At 46.4% G+C, this 22,500-nt stretch overlaps 1 protein-coding gene and 1 long non-coding RNA gene across 3 annotated transcripts in view; one reads left to right on the plus strand and one right to left on the minus strand.

Moving 5' to 3' along the window:
* LOC125758055 (uncharacterized) overlaps positions 1 to 22,500 on the minus strand; it is a 265,336-nt gene that overhangs the window by 112,672 nt on the left and 130,164 nt on the right. The window lies entirely within an intron of this gene.
* Positions 1 to 22,500, plus strand: part of LOC119390204 (pleckstrin homology domain-containing family G member 5) — a 161,985-nt gene that overhangs the window by 34,395 nt on the left and 105,090 nt on the right. For both annotated transcript variants that reach the window (XM_049414690.1, XM_037657769.2), the window contains exon 2: positions 7,249 to 7,346. In XM_049414690.1, the coding sequence (XP_049270647.1) occupies positions 7,249 to 7,346 (98 nt within the window). The remainder of the gene's footprint in view (positions 1 to 7,248; positions 7,347 to 22,500) is intronic.

Here is a 22,500-nt window from a genome sequence, read left to right on the forward strand (position 1 = left end):
TATCTATCTATCTATCTATCTATCTATCTATCTATATATCTATCTATCTATCTATCTATCTATCTATCTCAATTTTGCTGAAGTTAGCATCGAAACCTAAGGATATTAAGCGGTTAGACGCAAAAAACGCGTAGAGAAGGCAAAGGCATGCAAAGACTCTACAATATCATTTGCATATCTTAACGATCGGGTAACATAACCTATTTTCTCTCCATTCTGCATCCTGTGTGCTGCATTCTGTTTGAACGCAGTTTTGCTCGAAATTTCTTCACCTCGCCACCATTCTGTTGTGTTTTATTCATGGCTCTCGGAATAAAAAGATGCGAAGGAAGACGCTCGAGAAATACAGCGATATAATGCCGGTCTCGCGCGGGGATGAATAGCGTTCTTCCTCACAAGCCCCGCAATCTTACTCTTCATCGATCAGACAATCGCGTTGCACGCGGCGCGCTGCACCCGAGAATTTATTGACGCGCCCACCGAATCTAAGCCGTGCCGCCACCGGCTGCGAAGGAATGCGCCATGCGCGCTCTATTATTAATTCGCGCGGTTATAGCGAAGAAAATGGAAGATTGCCTATATATAAGACGAGGTAGAGAAATAAGATGCGTAGAGTCGAGCTGCATGTAGATGTAAAAACGCGGAACAACAAGACAAATGGCCGCTGTGTGCGCTTACGAATAGAACTTTTTTTTTCTTTCCCATCCTTCTCTTTATATCTCTAAAGTTTCCCGCTTTTCTCTTCCTCAACAAATCGCTAGCCTCTGAATCTGTCTCTCTCTCTCTCCTGATCACAATATACGAATCGGCGTTCTCCTCACCTAGTCGCACCATTCTTCTTCGGTACCCTTTATTATCTTTTCTTTTTTATTTTACTTCGGGTGGGGACAGGACGTTTGTCAAGCGCAAAGTCCGCCATCTCCGACAGACGCACCACCTTAACGGCCGCACTGCGCAACGTGGCTTTCTTTTTCCTGAGAACCATCAGGTTCTCTCGGCCTACACCCTGCAGTATGTGTTTGCGCCATTCTGCCGGAAATGAAGTCACATCGCCTTTCTAAAAGGTATCGCGATCCGCCGCGTCAGAGGCTTGACGAATGCAGTTTCTTACGAACAACGATCCTGCGTGAACGGCTCTGGTTAGTACAGTGGAATCTCTATACAACGAATATGGATAAAAATAATTGTCGGTTATAAAGAAGTAAGCTATGAACAGTGTGCTGTACGTACAGTGTCGCTAATGTAGTTTATAACGAACTCTCGGATTTAATCGAACCATCTTCGTCTCAGATGCGATTTTGTTGTAATGAGGGTCGATTTTACTGAGTATATGGGACTTCAAGCAAAGATGGAGATTTTAAGCGATCAGAAGTCGTCAAAAAATGAAATTTCGCTGGAGGCGTGTGGGGTGAGTGGGGGGGGGGGGGGTTGCGTGCGCGCGCGGTCTTCAGTACCACCAGCGCGCTGTAGACAACGTAATCGGTTTCTAAAACACACATTCGTTCTTCGCTTTCGAGAGAACACACGAACGGCCCTTGCTAAGCCACGAGTATAGTACGAAACACGGAATACTGGAGCTGGCGCTGTCATACATTACACACACGCAACCATACACACATACACAAGCAAACACACATACTCGTGCACTCGTGAACACAGAGGATAACGAAAGAAGCTCGATCAGTGTCACGAGCGGCAAAATTTGCATTTTTTTCTCGCACAAGTTCATTCGTCACGTTTCGCGATGATAGCCGGGTTCCGCTTCGGCTCGCTCCTTCCCACAACCACGACGAACCAAACTTTTTATTTTTTTCGCGGTCGGCTAACTTTCAAGGACACCGCCGTGAATACACCTCTATCGTGTCCGCTCAGCCCGTTCGCCGGGGGCTGGGTCACCGAGCTATATTCGCGGTGAGTGGACATAGGGCGGAGGGCAACGCAGTCGATTTCGAGCAGTGGTCAGCCCCCTCCTATTGAGCTCGCTTTTCTCTTCTCTTTACCGTTCTGTACGCCTGGCTGCCCGCTCCGTTCGCTCGGATCGATGGCTGAGGTGCGCGGGCGCGCACGGCCCGTGTTTGACGTGTGCCAGGCAGTGCCGTTATCGTGGAACCCACGTCTTGCGGGCCGCTGAACGTAATTGGACCCCGAGTGGACATCGAATAAAAGCCGACGCTTGTCTGGGATAGTCCTGACTGAGTGACCGCGAGCCGAGCAACCGAGCAACGTCACGCTATCTATCTATCTATCTATCTATCTATCTATCTATCTATCTATCTATCTATCTATCTATCTATCTATCTATCTATCTATCTATTATCTATCATACTACAGAACATACATACATACATACATAACATACATACATACATACATACATACATACATACATACATACATACATACATACATACATACATACATGTCTTACATTATGAATTATCGTCACGATACAACAGTCATATCTCTGTCTGCTAGAATGACTAACTTAATCGTTTTATAGCGATAGCAATTATATGGACACTCTCGGCGGGTTTTTGCCGTCGCCGTCATGTTCCGTGTAAAGTCGAAATTGATAACATCGCCCCGTGCATCGTATGTTCTTCCCGCGAGTAAAAGCGTGCGAGCGCTGGCGACGAACGCGGCTGAAGCAAAGAAAGATGAAACGAGCCGCCCCATATCAGTCGCACGGAGGACGCATGCGATAGCATCATCCCGCGTGTGAGGCCTGCCGTCGATTGCTCTTCAAGCAGAGAGGAAGTGCTCCGCCCGTCTTGAAGGAGCATGAAGGGTCGCCGGGGGAGATGGGGCGGGGGGCTGTGTCGCTCGAGCAGCAACTCGGAACTTTGATCATAAGGGCGCGGTAGCAATCGCTGGCGCGCGCGCTGTCTCGGCAGGCATCAGCAAGCGGCTCGTGTACCCTTCTACGTGTTGTGCTCTCATCGCGAAGAGACTGCACGAAAAACCGCTTCTCTCCCTGGAGCGGGCCGTATTCGCTTACACCAGTGTTTTGTAGAGTTACGCGACATCGGACCCAAAAGAGTTATCTGCTAGCCTTACTTCGTATAACATTACAATTTGTTGCTATCGCATTCATTGCTTCATAGGCGCCGACTTCCCTACAAACACAGATCATTGAATAAAAGAAAGCGTGCCATAAGTTAAGTGAATCCTAGCAACAACAAGCCAGTTCACGGCATATACGCAGTACTTGGCTATTTTACTGTTAAAAAATGCCACAATAAATATACATGAATTCCGTTTGAACATTGTCTTTCGGGATAACACGATCAACGCAGAAAGCACTCCTCTGAAGTACACGGGACTGTCTTATTGTGTGTGTGTGTGTGCGTGGGTGTGTGTGTGTGTGTGTGTGTGTGTGTGTGTGGTGTGTGTGGTGGTGTGTGTGTGTGTGTGTGTGTGTGTGTGTGTGTGGTGTGTGTGTGTGTATATATATTATAATATATATATATATATATATATAGACAGAGAGAGAGAGAGAGAGAGAAAGAAAGAAAGAAGAAGAAGAAGAAAGCGTTTGTAAGTAGAGCGTATACTACCATAACACCGGCGCAGTCGTAGCTTTTCTAACGCATACAAATTCGACGTGGGCAAATATTAGGCCCTACCTTGAAGCGGAGGCGCAGACGTTGCGCTCGAAATACTGAATATGAGCGTGAAGTGCGGCGGCAGCGAACACATGCGTGAATATGTGTAAGCAATTGAACGTATTCAGGCACTTATATTGGATGCACTAACGTACATGATACGTAATATTCAGGACGTGTCAATTGTCCCTAGGCTTACGTACACGTTTGTTATTGCGAATGACTACATATTAGCGAGTATTCTTGTATTTTTTGCCTCTTTCTGTTTATTCTTGCTCTCAGTTTCCTGTCTTTTAGCTCTCTTTCTGTTGAAGAGTTTCTATTTAGAGACGGCCCATTCCTTTGTGCACACGGAGGTATCTCGATAACGTGAAACTCTCGCGTTCAACTCGAGGCGAAAAGATAAAGAAACAGTGTATCTATCTGTTTAGATTTCTTTCTTCCTTCTTTCTGTTTTTCTAACTTCAGTCGCAAAACAGCCTCTCTCTATAAGGCACTCACGAATCAGCCAGCCGGATTCAGCCATACCGTTTCAGTTTGTTCAGTAAATAACTCTCCGTCGCGAAGAAAAGCGCGCTGTAATCTTATGTGCGGGTACACATCGCCCGAGGGTTGATCGCCGCAATATTCTTGCCGGCGCTGCAAAAAACGCAACCTCAGCCTGACTGTTCCCCCGCGGACTGAGGATGAAAAGAGGCGGTGTTCGGAGAATGATAGCGGGGAAGCTGGTTCCTTAAGTTCCAATCTGAAAACAGCTGCAACGATTTCCGAGAGGGAACGGGCACGACACGAAAGTGCGTGACTTTCTTTATAGTTGTATTGTTCCGGCGTGTCTCCGGATAAGGCCATTTTTTAGTAAAGCAAACAGTATACTCTGCAGGACTAAAAACAAACAAGGGAACAGACAGATTGTCTAGAAGCAGTAGCTTCTTCATCGATACACAAGTGCGCATAACCGCATGACGTTGTTTAGTTTATTCTTCCTGTGGTTGTGGCAAAAGACGGTCGCACGAATTCACTATAAGATGAACAAGCAAGTGGTGGTTGAACAGGCGGAAACCGCTGAAACGAAAGGCGTCGAAGCAAAAAAGCGTGTTGCAAAGCGAACGCGAAGGTTGCATATATAGCAAAACTCAAGTTCTGAGTTGCACTTAAACTGGAAGACAAGCACTCGTGCGTGCCACAGGAAAAAGAAAGAGCTCAAGGATTTAGGCCAATTTCAGTTAGGCTTCAAGAAAAAAAAAGACAAAGATGCGGCTTGGAACTTAGCGCGATTACCAAACTGAGCTATTTCCATAACCCGCGACTCGATAGCACGGCAGAATATTCGTCGTGTGTTTGGAATGGGTGCATTTTCAACGTGTCTCTCTGGAATTCTCGGTGATTCAGTTTTGACGAGACCGACGCTTCCGGGGCTGCTTTCTTTTTCCCTCTTATTTTGCATATTGGCTTGGAAAGCAGGTACTGTAGACTAATGCGCTTTGAGGGATTGCATTGACTACCATTTTTTTTTTCTCACCACCTTCTTTCTGGCGCTCGTCTTTATCGATAAGAGAAATTCATAAGCCCTCGTTTTTCTTTCAGTAACCTCGTTGTTGAAAACTGACGCTAGGCTTGCAAAGTGGAAAGTAAGGCAAAAGGAAGTCACCTGTATGCGAGATCGTTACACTCTAAAAAAAAGAAAAAAGGGAGTCATTTTACTCTTTTTTGGACTCCGGGATTGTCACGCATATGACTCTGTTTAAAGAGGACACGTGAAACTCTCTTTAGAGATCACTACACTCTCGTCCTAGAGGTCGTGGGCCTCAGAGAGAGTTAATGTCTCTCTTTAAAGAGAGTCATATGCGTGTCAAGTCAGGCCTCACCGAAAAAGAGTAACACATACTCTTTAGTTTTTTCTAGAGGTAGATGGTTATTCTTCAAGGCCACAGGGAATGCCGTTGTTATCCGTCATTAGTCGACACTATAGCCAACACTATCAACAGTTAGCAAACGTTAGTGCTAGACAGTGCTGGGTTGTATGGAAGTAAAACGCGGTAAGCCAGTACATCACAACCGCAGTAGTAGGGAGATGGACGTTAGTACAAGCTCGCAGATAATAAATCTTTCAACCGAACGCAGCTATATATACACAGCGGCGCTGCCTCTCTGAAACCCGTGGTCAAGCAAAGCGTACAGCATGTGTACTACAATCCGCCATTCCCATGGGCGCATATAATAGGAGGGTTAGAGCGCCGGCTTGTACGTACGTACATCCGTTTCGCTGAGCTTGTAACGCAGGGTTTGTCCGTGCCCGGGGCTGACCGTCGAAGCGGTGTCGGCGAGACCGTTTCCGGCTCCGGCCGAGCCATTGTTCCGGGACGACTTCCGAGCAACGCGTCGTCCATGCGCCGAAACGATGGAGAGCGGCACTCCCTCGGACGCATTTGTAGACATGTCTCGCGGTCATTATACGCCACAGGGGCCGTTCATTGTCGACGCCGCCTCCCGTTTGTCTGTATGCTTCCTGGCGTCTCCCTTACTGCGCTGCTCTCCTTTTACACCCGTTCTTTCTCTGCCTCGCCCTCTGGTATTAATCTCGTAATTCACCGTACTTTGACCAAGACGACAGTTACTCCAGTCTAGCTGGCGCCGTGCCTTCCGTCGGAAGTGTTCAAGCGTCATCGACTGTCGGTTGAACGAAGCTGAAAGAAAGAAAGAAAGAAAGAAAGAAAGAAAGAAAGAAAAGAAGAAAGAAAGAAAGAAAGAAAGAAAGAAAGAAAGAAAGAAAGAAAGAAAGAAAGAAAGAAAGAAAGAAAGAAAGAAATAGAATGAATGAATGAATGAATGAATGAATGAATGAATGAATGAATGAATGAATGAATGAATGAATGAATGAATGAATATGAAAGCAATCCCAGCGCGATAACTTTCTGTGTAAACGGGAATAAAGGTCGAGACATAAGAAGGCGTTCGTCTTTTGAGCTGTGATTCTCTCTTTAGCGTACCCCTACTCATTTTTTTTTCTTGTAGTTACCGTCTTTATCGTTCCGTAGTCCGCTTGAAGCATGAATGTGCTATAGCGGGCGCATAGCGAGCCAACGAACAAGCACTCTAGAAAAGAAACGCGTGTTGTAATCCTATTGAAGTTTTTTTCCGTGATAATAAATGTCTCCCTCTTTATTTTGTGTCCTCCTAAGGTTTCGTATTCGTTAAGAACAGGTATAATCGCAAACTGAAATTCACTGCGTTTCGTAATTCGCGAAAAACAAGCGAACAAAACAACGGTGGCTTATGACGTACGCTTGTAAGCAATTTGGAGTTGCACTGATAGTTCACAACTCTTATCAATCCCCTGATGGGTCAGACCTGCTTATAAACGGTTGATAAAAGTTAATGCCTACATTTACGCTAATCGTGAATATTGATTACGTCATACTCTTTTAAAAAATGACACCACGGTAGTACCCGTTGATATATTCAAGCAATCGTCGTGATATATGTCGATGTACTTTTTTTGGCTTCACGGTTGCTCAACTGTTGTGACGTCATTTATCTCATATAAGAATCTTCTCGTCTGAAATATGGCGATAGCGCACGCGGTATGATTAACGGTGTATGCGACATTACGTATTCAGTCATTATTCTTTCGTCACTCCTGCAGGTCCCTAGCCAAGAGTACCTCGCCGTTGCCATAGAAGACGATGTCGGGGACATCCAGTTGCAGGAGTCCATTCCCGCGGTCAAGGGAGTCGTCCTACGGTAAGTACCTTCCTCGCATTAGCTATGCCTGCACACTGACGGTGGGGGCGGGGGGGTCATTCTGCAAGAGTCCGCAAAGTGAACGGTCTGTTTCAGCACGCGCTCATTTGACAGGGCTGGATAGTCGGCAGTGTCTATTGGCACCAGTTCACCAGCTGTCGAGATCTGCTCAATCGGTATGCGCTAAATGTGATAGTCCACTCAGTGTATTTTTAAGGAATACCACCTTTGGACCTCTGAAAATGTGACCCCTAACTGAGCGTGCTGACGCAGCGTGGCACAAAAGGAGAGTCTCGGTCGACGACCGTTCGTGCAGCTCGCTCGTTGCGAGAGGAAACTGTGCATCGACATTATACATTATGAGCGTGTGTGCGTTAGCGCGCGCGTACAACATATCAACATATGCGTTTCTGCCATAAGTGACCATTAGTCGCACTCACACCAGCATATATATATATATATATATATATATATATATATATATATATATATATATATATATATATATATATATATATATATATACGCACACTCCGACACATCACGAAGTGTTGCAAGACTTCTTCTCTTAAAAGCTTATTTCTTCTCGTCGCAGTCGCTGGGACGGTGTTTAAACTCCTCAGACTCGCCCGTTCCACCGATGGTCGACCGGGCTTCGTTTCGCGCTCATTTCTATGTGTTTACGTGTGTGCGCGCGCGAGCACTGTCACGGGGCTCTAATGACGGTGCAGAGACCGGTCTCGTTCGGTCGGGACAGCGGCGCGCACATCGTGTTTCGCTCCGCGCGCCGAGTTCCTTACTGGCGCGACAACGACAGGGCATCATTATAGCAAAGCCATGGCTGCGGATGTCGAGGAGGCACTCTCTTCTCAAAATGGAGAGAAAGAGAGAGGGAAGGAGATTCGAGAAGACGACAACGAAGAGGGAGAGGCGCCTGCGAGTGGTCACTTAATCGGCAGGCCCGAGCTGTCCCCCGTTTTAGGGACACAGGCGTCGCCGAAAAACGACGAGACGCCTCGCCTCGTCTCGACCGAGGACTCCTCTTCTTCTTCGCACGGCGGGTGAGAAACTAGAATCCGCGAGGTTGACGAAGAACAACCGGCACTTTAGCGAGAGCGATAGCCTCGTTACGAGAAGAACGACGGTGTCGAGATCTCTGAGCAGCAGAAGAGCAAAGTTAAGAAGGAAAATGTGAACAACAGAAGATGATACGGTTGCGAGACGATAGTAAAGGCTGTCGCCCCTTTTGTCCCGAGGTCATTAGTCGCCTTTAACCCCACCCCAACACTCGCGCTTTTCCCGCTTTCGGGGTGTACACGTCGAAGATGGCGACACCAAGTGACCTTACGTGTTAAGACCCCCCCCCCCCCCTCGTGTTCACTTTGCTCCTCTGGGTCGACGAGCGTGTGCGCAACCCGACACCTAAATGCACGGCCCATGCTCCCGATACCGAAGAAAAATAACAACCTTTGGGAGTCATTAGGCAGGCGTATAGAGTGGGCTCGTTACGGAGTTCGTATGGAAATCGACATAGGAGCGGAAGACGGGAGAATTGGGAAGAGAGCGTCCGGCGGCAGTGTGTTCGTCCTTATCTGCCTTTCGTGTAGGGAACGTTCGTATCGTTTTAATTGGGCTTCATCTGTTGTTTACTGTCAAGCTACGTGAGCTGAGGATATATGCACTCTTTTAAAATGCAGTAAAATGTTAGTAACTGCAGCATTTACTAGTACGATACCTACTTTGCGTCGCTGGCGTTTTACTGTAGAAGTATACGGGATGTAGTATGCGTTTTAATTACACTATACCGGGCGTGTCAGGGTTGGTTAATATTACTACTTGCGTGCGCGGTGATCTACTACTACTACCACTTCTGTTTCAGTGACAGCGCAGTAACTGTTCAAAAGCGAAAAGCTTTTCGTCACCTTTTAGGCACTGTCACGTGAGAACTCGTCGATGATGCACTTGCTTGAGAAACCATCTCCATCGCTATCGTAACGTATGCTGGATCCCTTCGATTTGTCGTCCTGGAGTGCTCCGGGGCACTGCATCTGTTGCAGCGCTCGTTGGCTGAAGGCACCACCCTCGGGCATTCTCGGACTGTAATGGGTGTATAATCGAGGAGGCCCGCGGTCTCAACAGTGCTATAGCCGTAGGCGTACGCAGGGTTTTTCATTAGGGTGGCGCGCAGTTTCAGTGCAGAACCCTCTGCCCCCTCCCCCCGAAATTGTTCTAGTCCGAAAGAAAACAGGCTTCTCAACGAACGCAAAAATGAAAATTAAGCGATGACGTGGTTCTCTCAACGGCCTGCCTTTGGTCCCCGGCTTTCCGAGGCTAGCGGTGGGAAGTAGACTGTTCTTAAAATGCAACTTCGGGGGTACTCGGCTGCCATTACAGTCAAAAACCTGCACAGCTGTAGCTCTGAACTTCAAGCAACGACCGGAAAGGTCCGACAGAGCAAAGGAAGGAGGCATAGGTGTGCGCACAAGGGGTGGGGGTGGGGGGGGGGGGGGACGCCCCCCTTAGCCACCTAAGAGGGGGGGCAAAATCTGCCCCATACTCTGACATAGCAAAGGGGGGGCTGCAATGAACCTTCGCCCCCCCCCCTGATTGGGAACCCTGCGCACGCCTATGCTAGGGGGCATATTTGGCGCCCCTCTTAGGTGATCGAGGGGGGGGGGGGCGGACTGGCCCCCTGTGCGCACGCGTATGGCTATATTCACCAATTCGAATTAACTGTGACAACCCCAACGCGCGTGCCGCGATGACAGCGATTTTGCACTTGGGGAGGACCTGCGTACCGAAGCACTGTTTTTCTGTCGCTATTTTTAGTCGCGTGCCGACCTAATCTCGAAAGGCTATCTCTGTTTGCACCAACCGCTTTTAGAAGCGTATCCCAAGCAAATCTAGCGCTAACATATCGTTCGACGGTGCCGGCTTTGAGCACCGGCTGTAAATTAGGCATGCGGACACGCGTCCGGCAGCCGGAAGTCCCGATAAGGTCATGCCGCCGTGTGTGTGGTGCCTAGTACAATCCACTTATCGCTCGGTCGTCGGCATGCTTACGCTGCTGTTTCTTTCTTTTGACACCGGCAGCCGCTGACAGAGACAACTCTGTTGATTGGCATTACGGCGTGTCGCAATTAACCTCGTGCTAGCGGCGCTTTTGCTGCGCTGGAACTATTGCGCGTGGATAGATCGTCTAAAAAGTTGACGTCTCAAGCTTAATTACGCGTGATTTACTATTGCTGTCACGTACAGTATGAGCGTTAACTCTGTATTAACATTTACTGCGTGGAGTAGCTTCGTCGACGTACGCCCAAACCTGAGCACACGAGTGATCCTGCGCTCTGCCTTCGTCCAGATGCTGCGAAAATAGCGAGAAGTCGAACCCACGACATCGTACTTCATCGTCTAACTTCGCGTCTTACACGCGGTTCGGTAGATCGTTCTTCATAGCGAGTATTTTGAGGATTGGGACACAGAAAGGAGCCCCGTGTACTAGAAATTACGCTGAATAGGATTGAGAATTAGATCCTTACCAACTTGCCCAGTTCTCAATCTTATTCAGATCGTTCTTATTGGCTACAGTCGTCTCATAAACATGATGCTGCTAGCATGCACTCGCAACTTTTTTTTTTTTTTGCGATGTTCCTCAGCTAATGACATTTGAACTAATATGGCGATGCAGTAATGAGCGCTATTATGCTAGTGAAATCTAGATCAATGTGTATTCCGGCTTCTCCATCTCCAGCACCTGCACACTACCCGCCATCCCCCTTTTTTGTGTATTTTGCATTAAAGGTACTGCGCGCACTATGTGAACGCCGACACCAAGTGGGCTGATCGCTGGTCTCATTGTTTCATTCTAGTAAGATATTACACAGCGCAAACATTTCACGGGTCCTCTCTCTGTACTTTTGTCTCGTCAACAGCTCTCCACTGCTGACCCGAAGGTCGCGGGATCGAATCCCCGCCGCGGCGGTTGCATTTTCGATGAAGGCGAAAATGTTTGAGGCCCGCGTACTTAGATTTAGGTGCACGTTAAAGAACCCCAGGCGGTCGAAATTTCTGGAGCCCTTCACTACGGCGTTTCTCGTAATCATATCGTGGTTTTGGGACGTTAAACCCCAGATATTATTATTATTATTATTATTATTATTATTATTATTATTATTATTATTATTATTATTATTATTATTATTATTATTATTATTATTATTATGTCTCGTGAACAGTCTAGACTCTTTCGTACGTTTCAGTGTAGTCATCATATGCTTTGGTTAAGCAAACACTGGCTGCTTTCTGCAGTCGCCACAGAAACCGACTTCGGCGCCGTGTAACTTTATGATTAAGGTTCCGCGAGCAAGTATCTGCGCGGACGTAAGAATAAGCGCCGGGTTCGATCGCGCATGCGCAACCTTAGCGCTGGCGACGAGCGTTGACGTAATCTGAGCCGCATAAAAGCACAGTGCAGGCTATAAACCCTGCTCCGTACAGACGCATTACGCGGCCGTACAAGAGGAAAGAATCAAGCTTTAAAAAGACGTCCTTAAAGATAGAATGACGGAAAAATGAGTCTCGGTATGTAGTCGTCTTGCCTCGCAGGATAGACTAGAATGACTCAGTTTTGCAGTATCACTTTCACTTCCTCTCGGTTCTCCGCTCATCTTGTTAGCTTTTTTTGTTTGTTTGTTTGCTGGTTTGTCTATATTCTTTAGGTTTCTTCGCATGACGCAACACGGCTCGCCGCTTTAGTGGAGTGCATGAGTTGCGTTATGGAAGAACACACACCCCGCGGGACAGAGATGGCGCCGTTGCAAAAAAATAAATAATATAAATAAAACGTGTGTTCAAGATGGAAAAGGGCAGAACAAAAGTAAGGCGTGTCGCCGCCGCGCAAATTTGCCCCTCTTTACGGTTGCACACGGCCAGCCTTTATGCGTTAAGCAGTCGCCTGCTGGACGACGTCGCGCATTTATTACGTGTCTCGACGCAGTCGACAGACACTCGGTAGAAGACGAAACAATCTGGAAAGCGCGAACATCATCAGACCGCCATTTTAGTGCGGCACTCTCCTTTCTATCCTCCTCTTCCCTTTTTTATTGTTTATCAGTACCCTCTCAACATTTCTGTCTAAATATTTCTCTCTCTCTCTCTTCTTTATACATTCATCGTAGTACATACATACATACATACATACATACATACATACATACATACATACATACATACATACATACATACATACATACATACATACATACATACATACATACATACATACATACATACATACATACATACATACATACATACATACATACATACATACATACATACATACATACATACATACCAGGCCCGTAGCCAGGAATTTTTTTCGGGGAGGGGGGGGGGGGCACTTGCTGAAAGCCTTGACTATTTGAGAAAAACGCCTATTTTCATTATTTCTTTTCGATAAAACACCATGTATTATAAAAATCCGCGGGGGAGGGCCCGCCCCCCCCCCTGGCTACTGGCCTGATACATACATACATATCTCCTGTCTCTGTCTGTCTGTCTGTTTGTTTGCTACCTACCGGCCTACCTATGTAAGCTTTCCTAGCTTACTTCGTACACACTAAATTCCGTTTGTATCTTGTTGTTCGCGTGCAAAGATCACAAACAAAGGCCTTCACTTCGTCTCGAAACGCACCGCCATCACCAAACGTTTCGATTCAAACAAGGCGAAACGAAACACACACACGACAGTATACTGCAGACATCGCGCGCCTTCCATATCCCAATGTCTTCCCTTTATTATATACTCTCGAATCTCGCGTTAGGTACCGCTGCATACCTGTCAGTTTACGTTGCAGTGGCAGGACAGTTCCGAGAAAAAAGGTTCCGAGCGCTCCACGTGCGCGATTCGTTCTTTTTTGCTGCATTGTTTTCTTGTGCGCGTGTGGGCAGACACAGTACGCGACGACAAAGACATAGTGACAGCGAGAATCTTGGACCACGTACGCGCTGTTTCCACGGGGTGTATGCCACTGTGACGTCCACCGCCCGGTGCTTTTTTTTTTCACATTTTCGTTTTACGTATTACTGGGCGTTCTTTGGCGTGATTCGGAATCTACGCCGCCGCCAAAGTGCGTTTCTATTCTCCCCCAGAAGAAGCCAAGCCGTGGCGACAGAGACGTCGTCGCCGCTGGGCCTGTACTTCGGCGAAGCCGAGCTTGCGAAATGCGCGGCCGTCTACACAGCGGCTTTCAACTGCGCTGGTCGTTATGTGTACGTCGCGACGCGCGGTGTCAGTGTCAATGAACTGCTCCGTGTATTGGTGGTGCCACATGCCCAGGCTAAGAAACACCTATACATCCCAAGGTCATATATATTCTGTAGTGTACTGTGAGACATAAAGTCTCTGAGAAGGGAAAGAAAGTAAAGTACTAAGTGGCAGCTCTGCTTTCGCTAAGTTCTCATAATCATCATTATTATCATAATCATCATTCAGTCTCATTTCCCCTTCTCCAGCGCTGGGTAGCAAACCGGATTCAGCCTGGCTAACCTCCCTATGCCTTTCACTTGTCTACTCTCTCTCGCTATCTCTCATTCTTTCTTTCTATACGGCAATACTGATAGTCCGTAAGTAATGATAGTAGTCATAGTAATAAACAGCGCGAAAGAACTACAGGCAAAAGGAAAAAACGACACGGGACGGGCGCTGAGTGCCAACTGAAACATTTATTACGCATAATCATGCCTGCAGCTCTGTTACTTAAGCGTGGTTATGGGTAATAAATGTTTCAGTTGGCAGTCAGCGCTCGTCTCGTGTTGTTCTTCCCTTTTAACGCGATAGCGTTAAAGAGCTCGTATCGCAGAAATTCCGCCGTCGGTGTCTGTGTCGGAGCCGTTGGTTGTGAGCGAAAAATCATCGTCTTGTCTGTGACCGAAAATTCGAAAAAGCTGCAAATAAAATAAATAATAAAAGCGTTGGGTGCGCGTGAGAATCGAACCCAGGCCGTCTGCGTGGTAAGCAGGTGCTCTACCACACAGACACTCCTCTGCTTGGAGCTGCACTGAAAGTAACTTTCATGTTTCCCAAAAATACGCGTCCTGTATACAGGTGTCACAGTACGAGATGTAATATCCCAGTAATATTGCGTGGTACAAGCGTACATTGCCATCGGGCGTCACACCATGTCAATATCAAAACGACTTGATGGTTTAAAGACAGCCACCCATTACAAAAGGCACACACATTACTGCGCGTATTCCCTTAAGACCACGTAGTGGGTGCATCGCAACTTCGAAAACGCTTCTCGCGCATAATTGCTCCTGGTTTAAAGCATGCTACCCATTACATAAGGCACACACCTTAGTGTGCGCATTCTCTTAAACACTCGTAGTGTTCGAAGTGCGCACTAGGGGCAGGATATCGCTATCGCGTTCAACTCTTAAAGGCGAAGCTTAAGTGTCCTCCACTTTTTTGTCTGTAGTTTTTTTCGCGCTTTTATTACTATGAACACATACCAACCAGCCCAGCTTACCACTCTCTTGAATAATAGTAGACTGTCCGCATTCGCTTAACATGCACATTATTCCAATTCCTGCGCGTGTCTTGATACTAATGTCTTTGTCACATATAGATATATATAAAGTGTCATCCCAGCTTGCCGCGCACGTATACGGCCTTACAGACAGAGCCTCGTAAGAGGACGCGGGGTCGATACCCAGCCGCGGCGGCGCCCATCGTTGGATGCACTCTAGGAAACTCTATATTTTAACACCGTGCTTCGGGGGGCCCCACTGTTAAGCTTGCATATGATTTCCAATTATTCACACACTTCGCTTTAGCGCTTTAACGAAATTTTGCCAGTTATTCGCTTCGAACGCGTGCCCTCCAAGTTTTCTAACTATGCGCGCCTTCATTCGTTAAGGCACGCATGCCCAGCGCGAGGAATGTTCTTCTCTGGAATCCCGCATATACGGACAACCTTGGCGAAAGAAGATTCCAGGGTCCGACGTTATTTTCGCAACAGCACGACCGTGCAGTGTGCAGCTAGCTGTCCCGTCGCTCGCAACGCGGCTACATAACCTTCGGCGACAAGATAGAAAAGCGACACCCTTCATTACGCGAAGGTAATCGTGGCGCGCTCGCGGAATCGCCGGAGAGACGATATTTAATTGCCTGCAACGTCAGTCTGCGAGCTTCACAAAGTTAATTAAGCGCCACAAGCGAGCGAAACGCCGCCGCATAGGTGCGCTTTTCAGAGACTTTTTTTCACGCGGCACGCGTCGTTGCTCTCTTGCATAGCGGCGCGGCACAATGGCACGTGCATCCGAGTGGGCCGAGCTCGAGGAAATTCAATTTTGCTTCATTGTGCAAAATAGCGTCATCGGCGCAGTTTGAGTAGTTAGTTACCTGTATATTGTAAAAGAGACGCTTAATTCGAGTCTGTTCGCTAATTATTGACCGGTCACGAGCTTCAACTTGTGTATAATACCGAGTGTGAAGAACAGGCGCATTGGGTCACACAATTGCATTGTGTGACATGGACACGGGTCGTCAGGCGTGCTTTCAAGCTGCTTGCAACGTTATCTTCTCGTCTGAAGTGCACTCAAAGTTAAAGATGAAGTTACGAAACCTGACAGTGGGTTTTAAACGCTGTTTTATAATGTGAGCCCGTGGCATCCCTAAACACTGTAGCGAAACTTCACAGCGACAACGCTTTGCAGTAATGCCTACCTCGTATAGGTTCTTGCATAAGGATGAAGTGGACGTCACGCTCTGCCGAAGAACGCAGCGTTATGTCTTCGCTGCCGAGAACAATGTAGGGCTGTTGTGACATAATCAGACTATGCGCACGCATTGTCGTACAAGCTGTTTACGTGTTATACAAAAGTTGCTACGTTAATCTAACTTTCCTGTTAGCGTAATGGCTCCCGCGACTATGTTTTGTTACCCGGAATCAGCAACATAGACAAAAAAGTGTCGTATTAGTCATAACGTCTAACAGTAGTTGGTGTTAGAGATTGTCAGTTACTCGTACTTATGTTTCATGCCTAACGATAAATTTATAACAAAGAAAGCGTATTATGTACGCATGAACTTTGAATCATAAGCGGTGCAAGTTCCGCCACGTTTCAGTATATTCCTGCCTATCTCTATAATCTCACGTCTACGTGTGAAGCAACGTATACATACAAGACGGGACACAGAAGAGGGAACGAATTTCGCACATCTGTCGCTTTCCGCTTGCGCATTCTGCATCAAGCGCATGCTTCTCTATGTGACAGTCGCCTCAACATTAAACAACTTCCCTGCTTTCTGTGCATCTCTATTTATTTCTCTCTCTCTCTCTCTTTCTCTGCGTTTCGCACTGGTATACCCGTCCTCGTTGTTTTCACAAGGCGCGAGCGTTCCCTGCGTCTCTATTATCTTAATTGAAGTCAAACACCGTCGACCGTGCACTTCTTCAAAATAGAACACGCGCTAGTCCCCAGCGGAGGGAATTGTTTTCGCCGTTGTCAACCGCACGCTCGCTCCTCTAAAGTGAATCGCGCCGTCATATACCACAGTTCCAAAGTAATTTCCCTTCGCCGAGCAAGTCGCGAGCATCCTATAGGCCCTTCGCCTGTTTTCTTCCATCTTCCTTTCTTTTCTTTTTTTTCTACATCGCCAACTCTCCGTTCTCCGAACTCGGAAATCTTAATTTTCTTCCTTCCGCTCGGAATTCCAAGAGCCACCACTAAACGTATTCGTCAGGCCACGACCCTTTCTGCCCCAATGCATTTTCGCAGCTTCTCTCCAACACTCTAAGGGAAAATTACTCTTTTTTTTTTGTGGGTGAATTCTGACTTGCCACAAAAAATTAAACTCTCCAAAGAAACACGTGAACTCTCTTTGGAGATACACTCTCTTGTGAGAGTCGTGGGAATCGCGTCTCTCCAAGATAGAGTTAACGCGTCTCCTTAAAGACAGTCATATATGTGGCAATTCCGAACTCACGAAAACGGGTCAATAGACTCTCTTTTTTTTTCTTTTGCTGAGTGTAAAACAATGTCGTGCTGTGTGTAAATTTCTAGCGTCAAGCGTCAAGAGCTGGTAGAGTTGGTAAGGTTTCATCTTCTAGCAAACTGCGCAGCAGACGGGACACAAAGAAGCAACGAAGGAAACAGACGAGCGCAGACTCTGTTTGCCGACTCTCACCCTCTCTCTCGATTTCAGGTTCTTCACAGTCCTGTAATTATTGCGCTTCCTCTGAAATCTGCACATTGTGGACAGAGAACCGACGCTAAAGAAGAATCTGTATACATTACGTAGGCCCGTAGCGAAGTCGTTTGCGTTTTCCCTTGAGGGGCGAACACGAAACAGTGCTTTACGGCGGAAACCGGTCAAAGAGTCAGGCGCCGCACTCCCCTAATTAGTCGCCTTACACTACCACTCAACCCAAACCTCACACTTAGAAGTTACCCCCTGCAGGCCGACGACGCCTGACGCCGCGTTAACGCTAGCGCGAGAGCTCCGATGTTATCCTGGGCGAGTAATTAGTAATAACCTTCTTCGCCTGGTTCCCCCTCTTCATTCTTCGTGTGACACCGCTCTGTTTGGCTCAGCAGTGCGCCAGGGGAGCTATGCAGCGCCCCCACTGGCGCACAGCTGAGGGTCGTTTATTTAGGTCGCGTCGCGTGTTGTTGCGCTGTTCTTCGTTTTGCAAGTCTGCGTTCCCTCGCTTGCGTGTTTTTGGAATCGCGGCGCAGTTTCTAACGCGCGCGCCGCGGCGTCTCGCGCCGCTTTAGCCTCCGTTCTTGCGACTTGCAGCAACATAGCGACTTTAGCTGGCGTAGCAGATTTCCAGTTACAGCCGTACCCGGTGTCAACCTAATACCGGCGTCACACTGTCACTTTTGATAGCGATCGGGCCTCATCCGAATCGAATTTCTTGATCGTCATTGGATCCTTTACGCAAGCTGCAGAAAGGAGCCAGTCACCGTTAGGGAATTTAACACAGATCGGGCTTAATCGCGATCAGCAATGCACCGTCTGACGCCGGTATAAAATGGATAAGTTGGCAAGCTGTTGTGACCTCCAAAAGCTTTCGTTGAACACGTTCCTTGTATGCAACCAGTATCGGTCACAAAAGTAATCACACATGTGTGATGCAAACCACGTCAAGATGATAGCACAGCATAGAGGAAACAGAGAAAGCAAGACGATACATTATCAATTTGGACTATCGGGTACGCACGTGTTGGTGAGATGGTGAAATTCTTTAGGTGCGAGGGTTGCTGATGCCTGAATTATGCATTTTTCTTTTGGTCTGGTAAAGTGAAATGGCTTCAGTTACTTCTCTTGTTACATTTTTTTGATGGCGTGATGGGATAGGATTGCCACCACATAATAGACAATGTTTGGCCAAATGGTAGGACGTGACGGTTGAGGAGGAGAGCGAGCGTCGATGCTGTTGCGGTCTTATGTTAATACATCGTTGTCTAAAGCTGCTCTACCATAATTACAAAGCTGCTCTACCATAATTACGAACCCAACCTAAGACTTTGGCACCAGCCGAAGTGTTAGGCTGCTCTACCATAATTACAAAGCTGCTCTACCATAATTACGAACCCAACCTAAGACTTCGGCACCAGCCGAAGTGTTAGGCTGCTCTACCATAATTACAAAGCTGCTCTACCATAATTAAGAACCCAACCTAAGACTTCGGCACCAGCCGAAGTGTTAGGCTGCTCTACCATAATTACAAAGCTGCTCTACCATAATTACGAACCCAACCTAAGACTTCGGCACCAGCTCCACACCAACAAAAGCCCGGTGATAACCGGCCCTTCACATGTGTGGGAGAGCAGTGCCAGGTGGAGCTTGCGTTTGGCTTGACGGCTCTCACTCCGCTAATAGAGTTGCTAAGCCCGTAGGAAAATAAACTTTCGTTGATTTTAGCCAATTGAAGTGAAGAAAGAGGCCTCACCCTTTGTCCTCTTTCTTCACTCGATAATGAGTGAAAATTTGCCTCTTGAAATAAGGGCACCTTAAACGAATGGCAGAAAATACTATGGTAACAGGTTTAAAGAAAAAAAAAACGGAATTACGAATGTTTATTGGTATTACGCTGCTAACAAAGGAAGTCTGCTGGCATGCTTGTCATGTAAAACTGGCTATGTTCTTTTTGTGATCTTACCGTAAGGGTGTTTTCCAACACTACCAACGATTTCCTAGCCTAATGACCCTAATTTCCTTGCCTAACTTTTTTTGTGAAACCCATCGTAAGCAAAAGAGAAAACTCTATAACTACTTTTTTCGATGTTCTTGACGCTATATTAAACTCGAAAGAATCATGAAAAGACGGCTGCAGGTTGGCCGTGCTTCACTCCTGACCTGATTAGCATTTAGTATTCTCTTCTTTCTTTTTTTCTTTATCTACTGCCAAGTAAATTAGCTAGCATAGCAGGAGGCAGATAGAAATAAAGAAAACACAACGAAGCAGGAAGGGAAAATGCGGAAAAGCAAAACTCTAGAGATGTTTTGGGGCTATAAGCGCAGCTTGCCAGATGAACCAGTTGTCCATAAATGCGACATCATGATCTATCTATCTATCTATCTATCTATCTATCTATCTATCTATCTATCTATCTATCTATCTATCTATCTATCTATCTATCTATCTATCTATCTATCTATCTATCTATCTATCTATCTATCTATCTATCTATCTATTACAGACAGACAGACAGACAGACAGACAGACAGACAGACAGACAGATAGATAGATAGATAGATAGATAGATAGATAGATAGATAGATAGATAGATAGATAGATAGATAGATAGATAGATAGATAGATAGATAGATAGATAGATAGATAGATAGATAGATAGATAGATAGATAGACACACACACACACACACACACACACACACACACACACACACACACACACACACACACACACACGCTTTTATTCTTAATTTAATATATAAGACGTTCATACTAACCGCACGTTTTTCTCTTTGTCAAAACAACGCGTAGCTGTAATTTTTTTCTTCTCCTGAGGTTTCCTCTCTCGTTTATCTAATCATGATGCTCAGTGCGTTCTCGTTCTTTTGAGCGACGCCGGTCACTGTTCTTCGCTTTACTGCGGACGAAGCTGTCCGTTGGGAAAGGTTAGCGCCGAGTCCAATCAGCGCTGCTTTCTTTTTCCGACCGCCGAGACGGAAGTTAAGGTAACGAGAAGGCGAGGCCCGGAAGATGTAAGAGCCGAGAAGTTTACTAGAGTGATGTTACACCTCTGCAGTGAAGAAAGTTTCAAAATGGATGAGAAAAAGAACAAGCGAGATGGGGGCGGCAAAGAACTCAGTTGCGTGGTTGGTTCTTGCAGGATTCGAGAAACAAAATGGTCAAACCATTAGACGAGGTTAGGAACAGCGCTCAGAAGTGCTTCTTTACTTTAGTATCTGAGTTTGTTTTCGTTTTATATTTTTCAGTTTTTAGCTTCGCCCTCGCGCCTCAGCATATTCAGCGGGAGAGATAATGCTCGCTATTTTTTTATCATTGTAGCGTTTTCGCCTACTATACCTTTACTTCGTTACCTGTATTTAACGAAGTATCGAAACCCCTCAGTGAAACCGAATATTTTCTCCCCTGGCAGCATAATTCTACCCAAACCAATAAATGTGACAGAAGCAGCTATCGGCAATTTAATAACTTAATTGTTGTCAGTAAAAGGCCCAAAACCACGATATGATTATGAGTGATGTATTGGTGGAGTTCTCAGAAATTTCTACCACCTGAGACTCTTTAACGTGCACCTTAATCTAAGTACACGGGTCTCTAGCATTTTGTCTTCAGGCAGATGCGGCCGCCGCGGCCGGAATTCGCACCCGCGACCTTCGGGTCATCAGTAGAACGCCGTAACCACTAGACGACAGCGGTGGGTAGAAGCAGCAGCTATCGGGAAACAATAATGACGTCAGCTCTGAAGTTCATTCACAGAACAGACATTCGCGGGAGTTCGCATCAGACACAAGTGCGTCAGAGCAGGTGAAACTGGCCGGCTCTCTCATTTGCAGCTGCTCATGTAAGTGGGTCTCATCGATAGTAGTTAAAGTAATAAGGTAGTTCCAGGTGAGAACTCCATTTAAAATATGCCGCGCTGGAAAATTGAGACGCCATTATCCTTATCGCCCATGAGCGCTGAACTTCCTTCTCGAGAATGTTCGTAATGGCTGGCTCCTTTATCACATTTTTTTCTAACGTTTGTGCGCAGTTCCCGCGTGAGCGTAGCGTGAACCTGCCACGTTAACGCTGGAGAAGTGAAGAAAAAAAAATTAAAAGGCGTGGTATAAGTAGCGCGAAATTTACGCTATAAAGAGAGTGATTCACTTTGTAAAACAATTTTCGGAACACCTCCGCACTCCGGTGGTCAGATTCGGGATGAGGAAGAAAAAAATTTTCAGATAAACTGTCTCATCAAATAAGTTTGCGAAAAACGAGATTGAGAAAGGAAAGCCCTGACGTAGATTGTTAACGCCGTAGAACAAAAAAAAAATAAAATAATGCTACGCAGGAGAACACTTCCACTGTGAGGGTTATAGCTCGGATAGAATGAAAAGGCCATTTGGCTCCGCTTTTTGTCTTGAGCTGAAAGTGTTGCCGCTGTCCACGAATAAGTGTTTCAGCGACATATTTTTTTTTCTCTTTCTCTCCTTCTTCACGCCTAATGCTGCGACTACTCTATCTTTTCTTCTTTTTTTTTTTTCGTTCTTCTTCTTTACGGCTAGTATAGCGATGTATCTCAGGTAAACGACTTCCGATGGATCCTATCGGCTCGAAAAGCACGGTTGCTATCCTACACTAAAGCTACGTAGGGACGCCCATTAAGGCCTAAGGACTTTTTTTTTTCTTTGATGTCGGCATATGTACTTCTTTTACTTCTATCTTTTGACGCCGTCGTGTCATACCTCTATATTTCCTCTTCGAAAGAAAGAAAGAAAGAAAGAAAGAAAGAAAGAAAGAAAGAAAGAAAGAAAGAAAGAAAGAAAGAAAGAAAGAAAGAAAGAAAGAAAGAAAGAAAGAAAGAAAGAAAGAAAGAAAGAACTGTAACGGCCGATTCTCAAGTAGAGAGTTTTATACGCCGACCTCCTCTCTTCCTAATGTCGC

This window comes from Rhipicephalus sanguineus, chromosome 4 (assembly GCF_013339695.2).
Source record: "Rhipicephalus sanguineus isolate Rsan-2018 chromosome 4, BIME_Rsan_1.4, whole genome shotgun sequence".
Lineage (NCBI taxonomy): Eukaryota > Metazoa > Arthropoda > Arachnida > Ixodida > Ixodidae > Rhipicephalus > Rhipicephalus sanguineus.